Source organism: Eupeodes corollae, chromosome 1 (genome assembly GCF_945859685.1).
Source record: "Eupeodes corollae chromosome 1, idEupCoro1.1, whole genome shotgun sequence".
Classification (NCBI taxonomy): Eukaryota; Metazoa; Arthropoda; class Insecta; order Diptera; family Syrphidae; genus Eupeodes; species Eupeodes corollae.
Genome location: NC_079147.1, coordinates 62,252,395 through 62,271,205, shown reverse-complemented (window position 1 = coordinate 62,271,205; position 18,811 = coordinate 62,252,395). Strand labels below are relative to the sequence as shown.

The 18,811-nt window shown below is 34.8% G+C and overlaps 1 protein-coding gene across 1 annotated transcript; it reads right to left on the bottom strand.

Annotated features, from left to right (window-relative positions):
- Nucleotides 1-17,550: 17,550 nt before the first annotated feature.
- Nucleotides 17,551-18,399, bottom strand: LOC129939674 (uncharacterized). Its single transcript, XM_056047780.1, has one exon. It carries the CDS (start codon nucleotides 18,397-18,399, stop codon nucleotides 17,551-17,553), a length of 849 nt encoding a protein of 282 aa, XP_055903755.1.
- Nucleotides 18,400-18,811: the final 412 nt, after the last annotated feature.

Here is an 18,811-nt window from a genome sequence, read left to right as displayed (position 1 = left end):
AAAGAAGTTTTGTCTACTGTTACAAGATACATCAAATAAATAAATTCATGAAGAAAATAAGTAAAATGAAAATTTTATTTACTGCACGTACATGGGTAAACGTCATTTTAAATTATTTTTCGCGTTTGCAGTTGCGAATGGATTGTTACGTGACGTGCATCTAAATTCATCGTGTAATAGGCAACTTTGTTTGATATCTCTGTAACTATGATGACAGATATTAAATTAATTTTGTGTGAAAAATTTGCTTACACATGGGTGAAAAGATTTTATAGGGAATTGGAAGGAAAATGTATACTTATACATAAATGGAAAATTCAGTTTTGAGAAAAAAGCAATATATACGGTACACAAATTCTTCGCAAAAGTTGCATATTTTTCACGCTTACAAATTTGAATGCTGAGAGTTAAGTCTTATATCGGTTATTACACTCTACTCTTGAACTATACACACATTTCAAACATTTTAAACTTTGTATATTTGAAATTTTTTTGGTGGTACCCGTGGCATGATGGTTAGTGCGTTGGACTGTCATGCCAGAGGTCTTGGGTTCGATTCCTGCCTATGTCATCTAAAGTCTTTTCACGGGTACTGCCTCTTGCGAGGAATTGACAAATTCTCCAAGAGTAACTCTTGTCATGAAAAAGTGCTTTCTCAAATTTGCCGTTCGGATTCGGCATATAAACTGTAGGTCCCCTCCATTCCTGACAACATTACTCGCACACAGGAATAAAAAAACGGTTCTAACACTTTTACATAAGGTCGTAACCATTATAGAAATTTTAATAAAAGAGTATACTCGGACTTTACTTAAATACAGAAGTCGATTCTTTACAAAATTGTCGCATTTGCAGTTCGGGAAATTCAAAATCACACTATAAGATCCCGTGTACCCGTGGCATTATGGTTAGTGCGTTAGACTGTCTGGAAGACCGCTGTGGTTCATCCTCTCCCGAAAAAGGGATAGGACAAATCCAACCCGTCAAATCTTCGGTCGATAAGTCTTCTTCCGAGTATCAGCAATGTTTTCGAAAAGATCATCAATAGGGCTCTGACTAAGTGGGCTGCGGACAGCAAAATAATTCCGGATAAACAGTTCGGGTTCAAGGCGTGTCATGACACAATTCATGCTGCGTCTAAGCTCTTTTCTGATATCCAATGGAATAAATCAACACAACAATTCACAGGCGCTGTTCTGGTTGATTTGGAAAAGGCCTTTGCCACCGTATGTTTAGAGAGTCTTTACCTTAAACTGAGCACACTTGGCATTAGCAAGCCATTGGTAGAAAGATTGTTGTCAAAAGTGGCAATGTAACTTCTACCACAACATTCTCAATTACAAATGGTCTTCAACAGAGAGTGGTGAATTCGCCGATTCTCTTCAGAATTTACACAAGCGATCTGATAGGTAGTCTTACAAAGGCAATTGCGTACGCCGACGATCTAATTGCGTACAGAACGGCCCGAAAGGTTGAGGTTATTAGAATTCTCTTGCAGCGTGATTTCGACAAGATTCAGCGATATTGCGACGACTGGAAACTGAAAATAAATGTCCAGAAGTCAGAGACAATTCTGTTCCGGACTCCCTGGGCCACGAGGGATACGTGTAAGAATTGGCGCAAGATGGTCATCGTTGATCTTCACGGGCAGCCATTAGCGAGCAAAAGTGTAGTGAAGTATTATTTATTTACATCTACAAGCAATTTACAGCTAACAGATTACGACTAAAGAATTCTTAAAATAATGACAATAATTGATGTTATTTTTTAACGATATCTATATACAGTATTAAAAAATAAATAAAAGCAAAACACTTTCCTTAAAACAATTTCTCGAACTACTTAAGTCAACATAATGGCAAACTTTATTGAAATTAATGATAGCTCTAGAGACCGGCTCATTAAAACCATAGTTTATTCTGTGAAACTGTTCATAAAGTAAATCTACTGATCTAAAGGATCTTAGCGGCGCGTAGATAGGTATTATCGAAAGAAGTTGAGGGCATCTTACATGGTAGCATAACACATCCCTCACAAGCATTACATCATGAATTTTTCGTCTTGATTCAAGAGACTTAATACCCAACAAAATACATCTTGCTCTGTAATCTGGTGAAAAATTCCAATTCATTTTATAAAATATAAATTTTGTAAAACGCCTTTGGACTTTTTCAATTCGATCAGAATAAGTGCTAAAAGTTGGGTTCCATATAACATCAGCATATTCTAATACAGACCTGACAAGAGATGTATAAAGCGACAATAAAGCAAAAGGGTTCACTAAAATCAACACAATTGCGCTTAATAAAGCCAACAAGTGAATTGGCTCTGCTGACAATATAGTCAATATGACTTTTAAAAGAAAAATTTGAACTTAGAATTATGCCAAGGTCTTTGATTTTAACCACTCGAGAAAGTGTATTAGCCTCTATTAAATAATTGAAATGAATAGATGTTTTAGATTTGAAGAATGTGATCACATTACATTTTTTTATGTTTAGATTTAAACTGTTAGCAGTACACCAATTCGAAATTAGGTTAATATCAGATTGTAAGAGGTGGCAATCTTCAACACATTTGATCTTCAAAAATAATTTCAAGTCGTCAGCATATAAAAGACACTTTGAGAATTTTACAGTTGACGCAATGTCATTAATAAAAATATTAAAGAGCAGAGGACCCAAATGACTACCCTGAGGGACGCCAAAAGTGCATGAAATAGATTTTGAAAGAGAGCTATCAATGATAACTTTTTGCGACCTGCCCGTTAGGTAAGATGAAATCCAACTTAAAAACTTAGAATGGAAACCAAAGATTTCCAGTTTTTGCACCAGAATGTTATGATTCACAGAATCAAAAGCTTTGCTAAAATCTGTATAAATCGCATCTACCTGATACTTATCTTCAATGGAATTTATAACATATCTTGAAAATAGTACCATATTGGTTGTAGTGGATCGCCCAGATATAAAACCATGTTGGAATTCAGATATAGATTCCTTGGTTAAGAATTCAATTTTGTTTTTTACAATACTTTCAAACAATTTAGGTATTGCTGAGAGCTTAGAGATACCTCTATAATTTTCTATCATATTCTTAGATCCAGATTTATGAATTGGAACTAGATATGAAGTTTTCCATGTGTTGAGAAAGACTCCTTCGGAAAGGGACTTATTAAAAATACAAACAAGAGGAATACAAAGTGCTGAAGCACAACGTTTGAGAAATATAACAGGGATGCCATCAGCTCCAGAATCAAATTTTGGTTTTAATGCTTTAAGTCCTGATAGCACTTCAGAACTACTTAGCTTTAAATCACCAATATCAACCTTACTTGGTATATTGGGAAAACAAGAATGATTGATAATATCAGGAGTTGAGTATACCGATTGGAAGAAGTTTGCAAATAATTCAAGAATAGAATCAATATTTGACCCTTCGGTATCCTTATAGGACATATTTTTGGGAAATCCATTTGATTTCCTTTTCGTGTTGACAAACGACCAGAATGAGTTACAATCTTTTTTAATATTACTCTCTATATTCATGATGTAACTCTTGTGAAGGAACTTATTAAGTGTGAAAAAATCTTTACGTATTTAACTAAAATAAGCATAATTTAACTCACTTTTTGATTGCTTGTATTTGTTAAAAGCTTTACGTTTAGCGTTTCTTAGGTTAGATAATTGATTATTGTACCACGGAAGCTTTGGATGTGTATTTGATTTTGAATTACGAGCACAAGGTATAAATTTAGAAAAACCTTCAAATATTATAGAAGAAAAGCGGAGATACGTTTTTTCGAGATTTAAATTTAAAAATTCATTGGACCAATTAAACTTAATTAGAAAATTATTCAATTCAATAAAATTTGCCTTCTTGAAGTTAAAACTTGTTGAATGATAATTAGAAATTCTTCATGATGTATAGATTTATTTAAGAGAGAAAAAGGAACATTTGAAACTCTAGAACTTAAGAGATCATTACATATAAAGACCAAGTCTAATATTTTATTTAAGGAATTATAAATTCCATTAATTTGAATAAGATTTAATGCATAAAGAGAATCAATAAAAATAAATTCATAATCTTTTATGAAATTACTAGCTATTAACATTTTATCACAATCAGACCAATTCCATTCTATATTTGATAGATTAAAATCGCCGAGAACACATACATTATCAAATTCTGAGCAGTTATTATTAATATATTCTATATTCATAACATGTTTTTCATAAATATCTAAATTACTTCTTGGAGCAATATAACTAACTATAAAGTAAAAAGAAATATTTTGAGTTGTATATAAATTAATTGAAATACAAATTTGTTCCAAATTAGATTGAGGCAAAGTAACTTCTTTACAAGTAAATGAAGAACGGACAGCAATAATTATTCCACCTCCACGCTCTGTTGCAGACTTACATCTGTCAAGTCTGTAGACGTTGAATAGACGAGAATCAAACAGCTCAGATGAAGATATATCGGAATGCAACCACGTTTCAACAATAATAATTATATCATAATCCATGTGACTGGAGTTATTGAACAGATTTGATACTTTTGTTCGAATGCCACTAGCATTATGGTAGTATACATTAAGTGATGTTTTATTAAGTTTTGTGGGTTGCGCATTCAGGGATGAGCATGATGGATGAAAAATAAGGCTTGAGGACATCAGTGAGTCCTCAGATCTTGCTAGTTTTTTGGCTTGAACGAGAAAGGGCGAATCTTGACACCATTTGGCCAAAAAGTGTCGACATAGATTTTCTTAGATGATTCAAATGGAATACCAATCTTGAAATTAACAAAATTCAGCTTTCGTTCGTCGTTCAATTTGACTAGTTTATTGCATAAAATCTCAGTTGGTTCAATTTCAAGATTGTTGGATATATATTTAATAATCCCTTCGGTGTTAGTTTTGGGATGAAAACTTCCAATATTGAACCATTTCAAGTTTTTGGCTATCTTAAGATCATTGCATTGCAATTTGGTGCCAACAATAACCTTATTGGCAACGATATTATAAGTTTTTGACGTACCTTGCTGGCTAGCACCATTTATAACATCAACATCAACTTGTGGGCGTTCGGAAACATCTGATTTTGTTCGAAGAATATCGACATTAAGAACATCTTCATCAACAGCAGCACCAACAGCAACATTATCATCAGCAGGCAAATTACCAGCAACAGAACCAGCAGCAATTTTACCAACAACATCAGCAGGAGCATCAGCATCAACTTTACCATTAAGAGTAGAAGCGAAATCAGTGTTAACAGAAACAACACGTTCAGTCACATCATCATTATTGTCAGCAGAACTATCAACAGGCGCGGGGCCCTTAGCATCAGCTTCACCTTCGCAACATCCATCGGTTGCAACGGATTTGTTTAAAGCTAAAGCTCTTTGCGAATTCACACAAGTTGCAGTGTTTGAATTGGAAAGTACCTCGGTATCTGGTTAGATCAGTATTTATATTTCGACAGACATATAAATGCTGCTCTGACCAGGGCCAGAGGAGCCTTCGCTCTGACAAAACGGCTGTTTTTTAGCAGTCGGCTTGACCCCAGAGTGAAGGTAATTTGCTACATGGCCCTCATACGGCCAATGATCGTTTATGGTTGTCCTGTGTGGTTCAACGTTGCCCCCTCCCAGATGGAGAAGTTTCGGGTGTTCGAGCGGCAGTGTTTACGACGCTGTACCGGCTTATATCGAACAGCCGAATCTTCTTATGTGCATTACTATTCAAACGAGGTCCTATACACCGGGGCTCGAATCAACAGAATTGACAATTTCGTGATAAAACTCGTTTGAGGTCACATTGCAAGACCTATGTCTTCGACCAACAATTTAATTTTCGGGGCGTTCTATCCGAGCGACGAGTATTTTGAAAGTGCACGCTTGAGCGGCTTCATTCCCCCAGAGGCATTTCTCTTTTTAGATAGATGCGGTCTGATACAGGATAGATTGGCAGTTCCGTTAATCTACCACGTCAGACGAAGAACCGTGGATAGGCGACTCCTGTACAATCGGGACGTCATGGCACAAGGCGGAGCAGAGCTCCTTCGGTTCAGTAGGGCTGTGTCCGAACGGGACCGAACTTATAGTGCCGATCTGCATTCCACCCGCAGCGCACGTGTCGTGAGAGTCTTGTCCCCATTGTACCTAGTTGTCTACCTTTGTTTATAATTGTTGTCTGTTTTAGAAAAAAAAACTAGAATAATACCTAACCAAATCAATATAAAAATACAAAAAAAAAAACTATTAACAGTTCACCCCTTATGTGTTTTCTTCAACTATTAATTAAAGTCAAATAATATATAAATCCCGCGCCGTGTCAACAAATTATTTCAAGTGCAGTGTCCAAAGCCAAACAACAAAAAAATCAAAACCTAAAACTAGTGTTACAACAAAAATTCATAAGCAATTAGCGAAATGGCAAAAGTTATAATGATAAAACAATAACACAGTGCAATGGGTAATCCCTTCTCTCCCTTCCCTCCATCCCTCACAGTCATATTATCTCAATCGATGTAGACATTGCGTACGGTTCTTTTTATTGTTATGCAGTGTATATATGGATTGAGTTGATGTGTCTTCGGATAGATTAGTACATGTGATATCTAGTTAACCAGGGGCGGATCGATATGCAGATTTTTACTAAGGCATAACACTAGTGAAAGTCTGTTATTGAAAAGTCCAAATTGGATTCTAGTTATTACATTTACTATAGGTAATTGTCCGAATTTGTTGTTTTACAAGTTTTTATACATTAAAATGTTGAGTGAATTCAGGGTGGACTTTAGTAACATTCGTGGTTTAAGAAAGAATTCCTATGCCACATATGTCCACATTGCGTCAAACAGGCCACCTGTTTTGGCATTGAGTGAAACTCAAATAGGTGAAGATTTCGATCATTCGGAATTCAATCTAAATGGGTATAACTTAGTGCCATTATTTTTTCCTCATCATGGACTAGCCGTATATATAAGAAATGATGTTGCATACCAACTCCAGCCACAATATGGTTTGTGCACTAACACAAACTTTAATTTCATGTGGTTAAAATTCACGGTAAATAAACACATCATCCACACTTGTTTTTTATATCGAAGTCCAAATCTGGACAGAAATTCAACTTTTAACGAATTTGATGCTCTGTCTGACTGCATTCAAAGAATTGTTGCCCATTATCCTCATACTGAAATTGTCATTGCGGGCGATTTCAATGTACACAATTCTTCTTGGCTTCGTTATTCTGGTCAGTCAACACCGGAAGGAAGGTATGTTGAGATCTTAAATCAATTAACCCAGCTTGTCGATGAGCCAACTCGAATCCCTGACGTTGCAGATCAATCCGCCAACACCCTAGACTTGTTTCTTACCTCTGACCCTAATAAATACACAATTAGTGTATTACCGCCTCTAGGCACATCAGACCATTGTATCATATCTGCAAAATTCTCATGTCGAAAAAACCCAGTTAAAGAAAAAACTCCTATGAGAACCGTTTGGCAATATGAGAAAGCCAACTGGGACGGTCTCAATGAATTCTTCAGGAACTTTAACTGGTCACTATGCTTCCTCGATAGTGACGTGGATTCCAGCGCTGATATGGTTACAAATTTAATTCTTTGTGGAATGAGAAATTTTATCCCGAACAGGGTAAAATCTATCAAACCCAAAGAGAACTCATGGTTTGATTCGAGCTGTAAAGAGGTTATTAGGATCAGAGATGTAAGTTTCCGTTGTTACAAAGCCAACCCGACCGAGGAAAACCGGAATAAGTTTAAACAAGCTAGAAAGACCTGTAATGGGACGAACCAAATTTTTGCATGATCAGAAATTAAGGCAAAAAATACTACAATGTCCCAAAGGTAGTAAAAATTTCTGGTCATTTGTAAAAAACGTACGAAACACCACGTCATCCTCGGTTCCAACGCTCGTCCACAATGACACTCCCTATGTAAGCTCGATTGATAAAGCCAATTTGCTTGCAGCACATTTTGCTGTTAATTCGACGCTACCGGATAGTGTCATGAGTCCTCCTGTTCTTGAGAGCGTAAATGATTCTATGGGACGAATCTTCTTTCGCACTCGTGCAGTCGAAAGAGTACTGAAAGACCTTGACATACACAAATCCGCTGGCCCGGATAGTATTCCCCCTATTGTTCTGAAGAGGTGTTCTTCAACGCTGGCAAAACCACTGCGTAAGCTTTTCCATCTGTCCTATTCTACAGGTCTCTTCCCGAGTGGATGGAAAACTGCATTTGTCCAGCCTGACCCTAAAAAAGGCGAATCCTCCTCTCCCTCAAACTATCGTCCAATTGCACTTACGTCCCTTCTTTCCAAGGTCATGGAAACGCTGATTAATTTTCAGCTTAAGAAATATCTTGAAGAACGGAAGCTTCTTAATGACCGAGAGTATGGCTTTCGTAGCAATAGGTCCACTGGTGATCTCATGGTTCATCTCACCGAACAGTGGAACAAATCTTTACATCGTTTTGGAGAAAGTAAGATTATTGCACTTGATATTTCAAAAGCATTTGATAGAGTTTGGCACCAAGCTCTCTTATCGAAAATGCGTGCTTTTGGTATTGATGAATCTCTTCTTCGTTGGATTAGAAATTACCTTTCTAACCGTTCAATACAAGTTGTATTGGATGGTTTCATGTCTGAAATTCATAAAATAAATGCTGGTGTACCCCAGGGCTCCGTTTTGTCTCCGACTCTCTTCCTTATATTCATAAACGATCTCTTGTCTGTCACTTCTAATCCATTAAACTGTTTCGCCGACGACAGTACCCTCAGCTTTTCATATTCGTTTCTAGATTCTCATCCTTGTCCTTCGAATGTGGAATTTCAACGGCAGCGTATGATAAGCTCATTAAATTCTGATCTTGACAGCATTGTCCAATGGGGAATCAAAAACCGTGTAGAATTTAATGCTTCCAAAACTCAATGCTGTCTCCTGTCGTTAAAGCGTAACCCACCCCCGATGCCGCTATCCATGAGCGGCACTTGCATCCAGGAAACTAATCAACTTTCAGTACTTGGTATGAATATCACAGATCACCTCTTATGGAATGATCACATATTCGATATCGCCAAAAATGCTGCCAGATGCTTAGGATTTCTCCGAAGATGCAAGAAATTTTTCACCCCTTCTGATCTGGCTATAATCTACAAAGCTTTTATCCGTCCAAAGCTTGAATATAATTCGCATATCTGGGCAGGTGCCCCCAAAACAAATTTAAATCTCTTGGATAGAATTCAAAAAAGGGCTTTAAAAATGATAGGCGACAGAACTATAATCGAAACATTTACATCGCTAGAACACCGTCGCAATGTTTCATGCCTTTCGTTATTTTATAGATATTTTTACAAACAATGTTCTGTCGAATTAGCCAGTTGCATTCCACCCCTTAAACAATTCAGCCGTAATACTCGCACTTCTAGGAATGCTCATCAGTTTACCCTTGAGCTCAATTTCGGGCGTACTGTTAAGTACAGAGATTCTTTCTTAAATCACACATGGAGAATGTGGAATGCTTTGGCCAACTCTGTTTTTCCCTCCCATTTTGATGTTCAGAACTTTAAGACCAATGTGCACCGGTATCTCCTCTTAAATCCTTCCCTATTTTCCTAACGCTCGCACTGTGTTTAAATATAAACATATAAAGGGTACTAATAACCCCTTGAGTGCTTGTGAATACAAAAAAAAAAAAAAAATAGGGTAGCAGGAGAACCAGTTTTGGTAGTTTCAATCGGCACTTGATATTCGGGATGGGGTTTTAAGCCTTGACCGGCTTACATACTTGTTTTATAGTTTTAGGGTTTAGTTTTAAGTAGAATAGGCATGGTGGCAGAAAAAGAAATATAAAAAAAATACAAAACAAAAAAAAAACGAAATAATAAAAAAAAAACATTAAAAAAACATGGACAAAAATAATAATTAAAAAAAGAACAAAATAAGAAAAACAAAAATGTTAGATAGTTAGATTTGCTACTGTGGTTGTTCTAGTTTTAAGTAGTTTTTAGGTAGAATAGGCAGTTTAAGTTAGCTTTAAGTTTTATATTAAGGACCTTATTTTAAGCAGTTTTTAAGTAAAAATAAAAAAGTATCTTGATATTACTTTTTTTTTAATTTTCTAATAAATACAAAAATAAAAAAGAGGCTGGGATGCGACCCACACTGATAACTTCCCATCCCGTCTGTCGATTTGTCTTGCTTAAAAGTTTGTCTATATGTACTCGTATCAATTTTAACCAAATTTGCGTACTATTTTTTGTAGATTTTAATTTTTTTTGAAAAAATGGACTGTTGGATTTTTATATAAAAATTACTGAATATTGAAAACAATATTTTCTGTGAAATAAAATAAGTTTGAAGATAATATTTTTAATTTTTGAAAAGCTATTTGAGCTGAAAGTAAATTTTTACCAGGTTTTAGTATTGTTTTTTTTAGAGTTTTATTTTTTGTAAAAAAACTGTCGATTCGAATTTTTTAAAAATCTTACCAAATGTTGAAAACAATATTTCTTATAAGATAAAATTAGTTTGAAGCCAATATTTAAAATTTTTGAAGAGATATTTGAGTCGAAAATCAATTTTTACCAACTTTTATACTTTTTTTTTAGGTTTTTAGTTTTTGTAAAAAAAACTGTCAATTCGATTTTGCTCAAAATTTGTCCTAATGTTGAAAACAATATTTCTCATAAGTAAAAATTAGTAAGAACCTATTATCTCAAAGTTTTTAAAAGATATTTGAGTCGAAAATCAATTTTCACCAACTTTTATACATTTTTTTTTAGGTTTTTATTTTTTGTAAGAAAACTGTCAATTAGATTTTTCTCAAAATTTTATCAGATGTCAAAAACATTATTCTTCGTTGCACAAAATTTTTTTAGAGATGAAATCATATTTCAGTCGTAAAATTTTGGAGGTGACAATTTTTTTTTTCAGTTTTATTGATTTATAAAAAAACCGTTATATTGATTTTTTTCAAAAAATATGCCTGTTTGGTATCACGTAACAATATATTATATAAAATTTAATTCAAGTCTCTAGCGTTTTTGGTTCGTAAGATATTTAGGGTTAACCAAAATTTTCACCTTTTTTTCAAACTGCTATGGTAAAAAAAACACCCACGCAATTTTCTTGAGAGCCCTTTCTGCACCTTTCTGCCTTATTATCTGTATAACAAAATTTATTTGAAGTCGATATCTCTTCTAGTTCATGAGCTATGGACGACGAAAAAAACGACGCGAACGTACGAACATACAAACGTACGTACACACGCACGCACAGACATCTTTCTAAAAATCTTTTATTTCGACTTTAGGGACCTTGAAACGTCGAGAAATGTCACCCAATCTATTTTTTTTTAATATAAGATCAGGTTTTTAAGATACCTACTACTTTATAAAATTTTAAAAAAGTTTTTTTGAGGATATCTTAACTCTTGACTTAGTTTTTATTATCTTCAATATTTAATTTGAATATTTATTTATTTGTATTTCATACATTTTCACAAAATCTTAAACTTTTCTGAAACACTGAACCACTTATGCTTAAACTGTTTTCAACAGATGAACTGAAATAAGTAATTTATACTTTCCTAATTATCCGTCGTGTTTTTGAAAAACTTATATTGAAAAAAAATAATGTTATTTTTAAAATTTGAATATGCAAATAAAATTGAATTTCGAATTCAAAATCAGCACTTAATTATTTTTAACGTTTTTTAACCATGAGGCATTTCACAAAACTGCAAATAGAAGCAAATGAAGAATTATAAATAATGGGAGTTTCTAGGGTTAGCATCCGGAATTAACAAGAGCTCGCAAAAGTGAAGCGGGATCTAATCAAAACTTGGGCAGCTTTATATTTGCAAACTAACAGCATGGAGGCTCCAAAGGATTCTAATAGATCTTGATATCTGTTGACTGGATTGAGTAAGTATTCAACAGATGGCGCTTTCTCAAACTTCTAAACATTTCATATAACCAAACGTAATGCATTAGACTGACAGATAGTTCAGGAAAAAAATGAATTGATTCAGAATATTTTTATGGATACAGAGAATAATTAATGAGTGTTATTGGTGGTTTTTGAAATGGTTTTTGATGACAGCCTATTTAAATGTACATTCATTTAAAGATTTTTAATGTCAACAAATAAAAGCCCAACTAGCTGATGATTTAACCAAGCCAAACCACAAAATAACACGATAAAAGCCATGAATGCTTTATAGTATTTAATCAATTGTATTGTAAAGGTAATTTCTTGAAATGATTGTAAATTAAAGAATTTTCACTTAAGTTTAAATTCAACCAACTGATAGCTATTGCGATTTAAGTCGCGAATGTTTATTTGAACGTTATGAATTAATATGTAGAGGCAATGCCTTATTGAAGTCTATGTCAATACAAAGGGTTTGGCTTTTGAAAATTATGTTATAACTTTCAGGCGTCGAAGTTTAGCCAATCCTTAAAAATTATTATAAATCATATTTTCATTATGGAAAATATTATTTATGACTTCAGTAACGTTGTTGAAGTTATCATTGATTTTTCACTCCTGAATTTCTATTATTTTTGTTTTTAAATGTTATTACCCTAATTTATTCTGCATATTCTTTTTTTCTTAGTTTTTCAACACTGTTTCACTGTTGAACGTCTATCCGTCTTGTCAAGCATATCATTATCGGATCCCGTTCATTTTATCTCCGTCCACCAGTTAGTATATTTCTCTTATTATAAAATTAGTAAATTAAAATCAAATTTAAACAATAATTGGATCATCTTTATATCTATCTTGTTGAAAATAAATTCAATTAACATAATTATCTTAGTTTTATAAAATATGAATAATTGTTGACCTTGTCAAACAACGTTATTATATGTTATATTACCGTACCTTGTAATGAAAAATACTTTTTCAAATTATCCGTTCGGATTAGGTTTAAAAATGAAGGTCCTCTTCAGCCCTCACAACAGTTTTAGCACACAGGAATTGTTAAGAGATGTAATTCACTAGGCCCTAGTTTTAAACGGACTGTTTCACCACCTAATTTAATTTAGAATTCCTACGGAAAACGAATTAAGCATTCTTATTTTATATTTATACTTTTTATTAACATTACAAATTGTCTACGTTTGTTAATAAGGCATGTACATATATCTGAAAAAATACTGACACACCCCTTTCTACGACCTTAAATTTTCAACAGTTTTCATAATTATTGCATTGCAACTTCTTCTCCTTGACTTTTGGCTGGGCTGCTAAAAACACGATTTCAAGACGTATAATTGCTTTTTATTGTATACATTTTTCTGAAATTTTCGTAATTTCGATGATTTGAGATTAAAAAACAAAGCGGAAAACAATTTGAATAAATAAAATTCAAAATCCTAAAAGTAGCACCAATATAAAAGAAAATCCAATAAAAAATTATAATTCCAGGGTGGAATTATTAAAGAACTTAATATCGAACGCTATGTAAGATTTTATTTGTTTTTGTGAAAATGCAAATAGATTGTAAATGCATAGTTTTTGAGCTCCATCTGAGCGAAAGTACAGTAGTTTGGTGGTTTTTCCAAACCCACCAATATTAAGCATTCGAGTTGGTTCAATTCACTTAAAGAAATAATGCAATAAAATGTTCCTACAGTCGGGTTTTCATAGTTTTCCTGACTTTAAATAAGTCAGTGTTTCAGTCCGCTAAATACAAACTTTGTCAAGAATTTTGAATGATTCAGTTAAAATTTCGAACACAAAAAAAAAAGATAGTTTTCAAAATAAATATGAAATCGTAGGCAAATTTATGAAACAGTCCTCAGTTGAAATGATAGCTTAAAATGGCTGAAGCTTCCTTAAAACTTCAACGCGTGAAGCATTTTATGGTTATATTGACTTAATTTGAACTATAAGAACTTTAAATTTTGAAACAATAAATTATTAATTTAATTGCTTTGCTTTAAAAATGCGCAAAGATATGTATTTTATATTACTATCTTAGATAAACATTGTGTATCATAAAAAATTATAAATACCCTAAAATATAAATTAAAATAAAACCATAAACAAAGTAAATATACAAAAAAAACCGTATAAAATCTTTAGCGATTGATAACGTAAGCCTTAGTATATTGTTGCTTGATCCGTTATTATTGAAACAACAATTTTACTTTTCAACAAGGCACAATAATATTATTTTATTTTGTATATATTTAAATGTATTTTAACAATGAAAGATTCTCGCGAATTATTTATTTTAAGTTTATCAGAAAACATATGCACCCTGCGTGTCGGTTTACAAAAAGTATATAAATCTGAACAAACTAAATGGATACTAAATGGAGATAGAAAGATATTTCTTCCTGCCGCATCATCTCCATCTGTTGCTTTTGCAGTGAACTATTTATTTGAATTTATTAGCTCTGTTTGATTCGTGAAACACTACATTACCCCCCTTCCAGCGAAGCGAATAATTTTTGACGTTTTGCTTTGTATACTTTTTCTTGTTTATTATTTTGAGTTAATATATGGTTTGAGTCTGTCGATGGAAACAGAATAATTTTTGTTGTCTTTAAGAACAATAAAGTATTTTCTTAATCTTTTAATTATTTTATATGGCCCTTCATAAGGAGATTCTAAACTACGTTTTATTCTATCTCTTCTAATCAGGACGTGGTCGCAAGTTTCAAGACTCTTTGGAATGTGGACAGATTGTGTTGGCAATTTTCTTGTTTCTAGTGATGTGTTTGGTATATTTTCAAAGTATTGTTTTAATTTTTCTACCAAATTCGATTCATTTGTGATTTCAGTTGAATTTCTTGAAAAATCTAGTGGCAGTTTAATGTTTTCTCCGTAAAGGAGTTCCGATGGTGTGTGTTTTGTATCATCTTTATTTGTGGTACGAATCCCAAGCAAAATTAATGGAAGTTGCTGTGTCCAGTTAATTCTATCTCCAGATGCCCGAATGGAGGTTTTAAGTTGGCGATGAAATCTCTCAACCATGCCATTCGCTTGTGGATGATAGGCCGTCGTCCGTATTCGTGTTGTGCCTAAGAATCTGATCAGCTCTTTGAAAAGCTTTGATTCGAATTGCGAACCTTGATCAGTGGTGATAGTGTCTGGAACACCGAACCTAGAGACATGCTCATGAACGTACGTTCTGGCAATTGTTTCGGCATTAATGTCTCGAATGGGATAGGCTTCAGGCCATCTAGAGAATCTGTCTACGATCGTTAGCATGTATTTATAGTCGTTTGAGGGTGGAAGCGGACCAACTATGTCCATATGTATGTGTTAAAATCGGCCAGGAGGGATTGCAATTCGTTCAAATGGTGACTTTGTGTGTTTATGAACCTTTTCTATTTGACATGCATTGCATTTTCTTGTCCATGAGTTTATGTCATGGTTCATTCTTGACCAAAAGAACATTTTTGCAATCTTTTTGCGCGTCGCGCGAATTCCTGGATGGGAAATCGAGTGAATTTTATGAAAAATTGTTTGACGCAGATTCCTGGGTACATATGGACGATAGTTTTCGGTGGAGGTTTCACACCACAGAGAAGAGTTGCATGCAGGGATTTTTATGAATTCTAATTTGATTTTTGAATTCTTTGGGATGTTGTTTCGAAGAGTTGTTAGTTCTTCGTCGTTTATTTGTGCATTGGCTATAGTTTCTATGCCAATCGGTGTTTGGTCAATCGAATCTGTATTTGGTCGCGATAGGGAGTCTGCAACGACATTCAAAGAACCTTTGACATATCTTATATCACTTGTAAACTGGGATATAAGATCGAGATGTCGTTCTTGTCTAGGGCTTCGTTTAGCTTTTGTCGTGAGAGCTGTGGTTAGGGGTTTGTGATCTGTGTAGATACAAAAGTCTTGCCCCTCAACGAAGTTTTGAAAGTGTTGAATAGCCAAATAAATTGCAAGCAATTCCCTATCGAATGCTGAATATTTAGTTTGGGAAGGTGACAGTTTCTTACTAAAGAATGCGATTGGTTCCCAAGTGTTGTCTTTTAATTGCTGTAGTACCGCTCCTACATCCGTGTTGGATGCATCGGTTGTAATGCTAAGAATAGCGTTTTCTTGAGGATGGTTAAGTAGAGTTGCTTGTGCAAGTTCCTCTTTAGCAGTGTGGAATGCTTCTTTGCACTCTATTGGCCAGCTGAAATCTTTTGGCTTTGAATTTCTTTTTGTGAGTGAAGCGAGGTGTGCATAAATGGGTGAAAGTATGCGTGCTAACTTAGGTATAAATCGGTGATAGTAGTTCACCATACCTACAAATCGTTGTGCACTCTTTATGGACTTTGGTTCAGCAAAGTCCGAAATTGCTTTTACTCTATCCTTAGCAGGTTGAATACCCTTTTCTGATACGTCGAATCCCAGAAATTGTATTTTGGAAACACCGAAGACACATTTTGATGCCTTGATTCGAAGCCCATACTTCGAAAGGCGTTGAAATAGAGTTCTTAAGTGATCTTCGTGTTCTTCAGCTGACTTACTAGCTACCAGAATATCATCTACGTAGATGAAAAGGAATGGGAGACCTTTTAACACTTGGGACATGAACCGTTGAAAGGTTTGCGCTGCATTTCTGAGCCCAAAAGGCATACGTAGGAATTCAAAAAGTCCGAATGGTGTGATTACAGCTGTTTTATGTATGTCCTCTTTTGCCATGGGTATGTTGTGATAGGCTCTTACTAAGTCAATTTTGGAAAATACTTTGCAATCGAAGAGTGTTGCATTCATGTCGTGAATATGTGGAAGTGGGTTCCTATCTGGGACTGTCATGGCGTTTAATCGCCTATAATCACCACATGGTCTCCAGTCGTTCGCCTCGTGTTTTGAAGCCATGTGTAGTGGAGATGCACCGGGTGAGGATGAAGGTCTACAAATGCCTATTTGGACCATGTAGTCAAATTCTTCTTTTGCAATTTTTAATTTGACGTTGTTGAGGCGACGAGGGCGAGAATAAGGAAGGGGTCCATTTGTAATAATGTGGTGCATGACGGTGTGTTTTACCGGAAGGTTGAAATTGGGAGGTTCCATAAGGGAAGAAAACTCTTGAAGGATTGAGTTGTATTTTTGTTCAATTTCAAAAAAACGTGGACTTATTATATTTTCTCTACAAGGTGTGCCACTAACACTTGTGTTTGTCAGTGGGTCAATAAGTCTGCAGTTTCTTATGTCGATTACCAAACCAGTCATTTTTAAGAAGTCGGCACCTATGATGGGTTTTGTAACTGAAGCTATTAAGAAGGTATGGTTGAAAACTCTTCGGAATCCTAGCGTTAGTTTTAAAAATTTTGTGCCAAAAACATTTATAGCCGAGCCGTTTGCTGCAGAAATTTTTTGATCTGGTTTATTGTTTTTGAATTGTTTTAGTAATGAGGCTGGAATGGCTGAAACGTCTGAACCTGAGTCAATTAAAAATGTAAGGCTAGAAATTGGATCTTGAATGAAAATGCGGCTTGCAACATTATGCATTGTACTGTCATTTGCCGCTGCCATGACAGTAGAATCTAGTTTGGGTTCATATTTTTGAAATTGCAAGGCTGTGAGCACTTTATGGCACGATTTCCATATCTCTGATGGAACCAACAAGTTTGTGAATTTCTCTTAGAATTCGATCTATTCCGACTATGTTTGTCTGAGTATCGACTGAATGGGGTTCTATTTTGAGTTCGTGAAGAACGTTTATTGAAATTAAGATTTGAGAGCATAGTTTTTATTTCGCTTATCTCGGCTTGTAGGTTTTGGTTGATGCTCGTAAGTTCATTGATTGATCGTTCAGAATGTGAAGGCATTGAGAAACAGGAGTTTTGTTTTTGGTAGACTTCAAAAATGTCGTCTGCTATTTCAAGGAGTTCGTCCGTTTTTGTTTTGGAGCTCGATTTGATTGAGACTTGGACAAGAGTGGGAAGACGGCGTTTCCAGAGTTCTAGGATGAGACTCTCCGTTACAATCATTGATTGCCCGGCCAGTGTTTGCAATCTTCTGTAGAACTCTGAAGGCTTTTTGTCCCCCATCTCCTCCCCTGAAAGCAAAGCCTCTATTCGCTTGCTTTCGCTCATCGAATGTCGTTCTATAAGCGCCTTTTTGAGGTTCGTGTAGGGTGTTTGGGTTTTCTGAATTAAAATGTCATAGACGCTTGCGGCCACGTCCTGAGGAAGGGATTGAACGACGTAATGAAATTTTGTTTCTTCTGAAACAATACTTCGAGTGGAAAATTGTGATTCCACTTGTATGAACCAAATGGCTGGCATTTTCGTCCAAAAATCTGGCAGTTTGATAGACACTGCATGAACTATTCCGCCTCCTGCTGGAAGTAGAGGTGATGTATTGTCCTTATTTAAATCTTCGTCAGGCATGGTATTTAATTTTTGGGGTTATTTGAAGAAAAATAAATTTTCGATTGAAAGGATGCGGCTTACAAAATGGATAAAATATCTGTTATTTTAAGAAAGTTTAATCTGTTTTTAGAATTATTAATTTGTTTACGTTACAATTTAAGAGACATGCAGGGTGGTTATCAAAAAGAAAAAAAATTTTACTTGCGTATATACAAATGTATCTGTGTATCTGTGCAACAGACGCGCTGATGTTCTAGAAGATTTTGTTCGGCTGCGTTGCGTTGCGATGCGTTGCGTTTCCTTTCCGTTGCCGCTTATTGCGTCTGATGGGGATGATTTTGATGATGTTATATATGGGTACAGATGTGTGAATGTTGTATCTGAGCGGGTGATTTTTAGGAAAACAGCGAGATGGTGCAGTGATAGACCA